Source organism: Pygoscelis adeliae, unplaced genomic scaffold (assembly GCF_000699105.1).
Source record: "Pygoscelis adeliae isolate BGI_AS28 unplaced genomic scaffold, ASM69910v1 Scaffold69, whole genome shotgun sequence".
NCBI lineage: Eukaryota > Metazoa > Chordata > Aves > Sphenisciformes > Spheniscidae > Pygoscelis > Pygoscelis adeliae.
This window is the reverse complement of record NW_008825619.1, coordinates 100,582-102,609: the sequence shown is the minus strand read 5'-3', so window position 1 is coordinate 102,609 and position 2,028 is coordinate 100,582. Positions and strand designations below refer to the sequence as shown.

Sequence of the window (2,028 nt, the reverse complement as noted above, 5' to 3'; positions counted from 1 at the left end):
AGTTAAAGGAAGAAAACTCATGGGTTGAGATAAGAACAGTTTAATAATTGAAATAAAATAATAATAATAAAAGAATTTACAAAGCAGGTGATGCACAATGCAGTTGCTCACCACCCGCCGACCGATGCCCAGCCAGTCCCCGAGCAGCAGCCCCCCCGGCCAGCTTCCCCCAGTTTATGTACTGAGCATGACGTCACATGGTATGGAATGTCCCTTTGGCCAGTTTGGGTCGGCTGTCCTGGCTGTGCCCCCTCCCAGCTTCTTGCTGGCAGGGCATGGGAAGCTGAAAAGTCCTTGACTAGTGTAAGCATTACCTAGCAACAACTAAAACATCAGTGTGTTATCAACATTGTTTCCATCCTAAATCCTACAGTGCTGGTACAAGCCCTGTACCAGCTACTAGGAAGAAAATTAACTCTATCCCAGCTGGAACCAGGACAGGGTTTTAAAAATTGCTTTCTACCTTGGCTTTTTTATTCTCCTTTTATCTGGCAATTGAATATTTTTCCAATTGAATTTTAGAACTATATTCCTGCCAAATACAACAGCTTTTCAAACAGTCTAGCACATTCACTCTCAGTTTATATATTCTTTGTGCATATACTTTTGTGATTACAAGGATAGGTGACAGAATACTGTTTTTTGTTTTGAGATAGTAGGTGTTACAGTTAGGGGTGAGGAGAGGCAGGTGTGTCATTAATATGTTTGCATTCTTTTCTGTAAATAAAGTTGTTGGGTGTTTTTTAAACCTTCTGTAAAGTTAAAAATTGGAATTAGCTATACTCTGTAGATCCCCAGCATTTCATGCAGTACTGCATCTCTCAGGTCTATTTGAGGCTGTAGAAACAAGAAGCGTGGCTAAACTTTTGTTCTTTCCTGTCATTGGTACTTTATGCAATGAGACCAGAATGCTATTGTTCTAAAAATAAATAGCAAAATAATCTTTGGGATAGAAAATAACTGCTTATTAAAATGTGAAGCCAGATTTTTCTCTCAACTCATAAGTAATCAAGCTAACCCAACAAATTGTGATACTCACTTTGATTTATGTTGGAGTTTTTTGGTGTTTAATATTTAAAGTACTTTGCTATTAAAATAGAAGTCCTTTATGTCTCTAAACTTATGTTCATCTTTTAAAATACCGATTTAGCTTTATGTAGAGCTGTTCAATGAACTAGAATCTCAGGGGAGGCTTTTAATTTTCAGTGAAATTAAAGCTTATAGATGTTACTAGCTTTAGGCAGATGACTAGCTCTTCCATGGTTTCTCTGAATATTTAGCTGCCACAGAATTTAAATGTCAATGTATAAAGTTGAGGGTGCAACCTTAATATATATGAAAAATACAGATAGAGTTACGTTCTGCCAAATAGGTTTGAGATCCATTTTGAGATTCGGAATGCCCAGCAAAATACAAAAATACAAAGGAAGATATGGTACTATCTGGGGGGGCAGGGGAGGAGAGAGAGAGAAAGTTTTTCTCCTTTGTTTCTTGAAAGAGTCTAAAAAGAAGTTTCAGAATTCTGAAAGTTCCTTTTAGATCAGGTTATTCCTTTTTATCATTCACTGTCAAGTGTCCTAAAATATGAAGGAAGTGAATGGGTAAATTATATACAGTATTAGCTAGTCAAAGGGAAGTATGCTCATATTCTGTAACATTTGTATGACAGTCAAATATAATTTTCTTTCATTTAACAGACAACATGTTTTCTTTACTGCAGAGACCTTATTAAGAAGCTGCTTGTGGTTGACAGGACAAGACGATTAGGAAATATGAAGGTCAGTATAAAATGTTAGGTGTAATGCAGAACATAACACAAGGTTGAAAGAATTCTGTAGGAAAGATGAAGAACAGCTCTTCTATGGCTTTTGATTTTATAAGCATGAAATTGAGATATGTTTTCCCATACGTTACTTTGGTTGTGCAATCCTAAATGCAGAGTTTAACTGTGTATTTCTGGAAATCATACTTCTGTTGTCTGGATTAATGCTATCCTTCATGATAATTTCTCCACTCCCGCCCCCCCCC

General features: G+C 36.7%; 1 protein-coding gene across 1 annotated transcript in view; it reads left to right on the top strand.

The window, feature by feature from the left end:
* The window catches only part of LOC103924790 (cAMP-dependent protein kinase catalytic subunit PRKX), a 31,145-nt gene that overhangs the window by 22,947 nt on the left and 6,170 nt on the right, over positions 1-2,028 (top strand). The window contains exon 5 of the mRNA XM_009333378.1: positions 1,721-1,778. Within this exon, the coding sequence (XP_009331653.1) occupies positions 1,721-1,778 (58 nt within the window). The remainder of the gene's footprint in view (positions 1-1,720; positions 1,779-2,028) is intronic.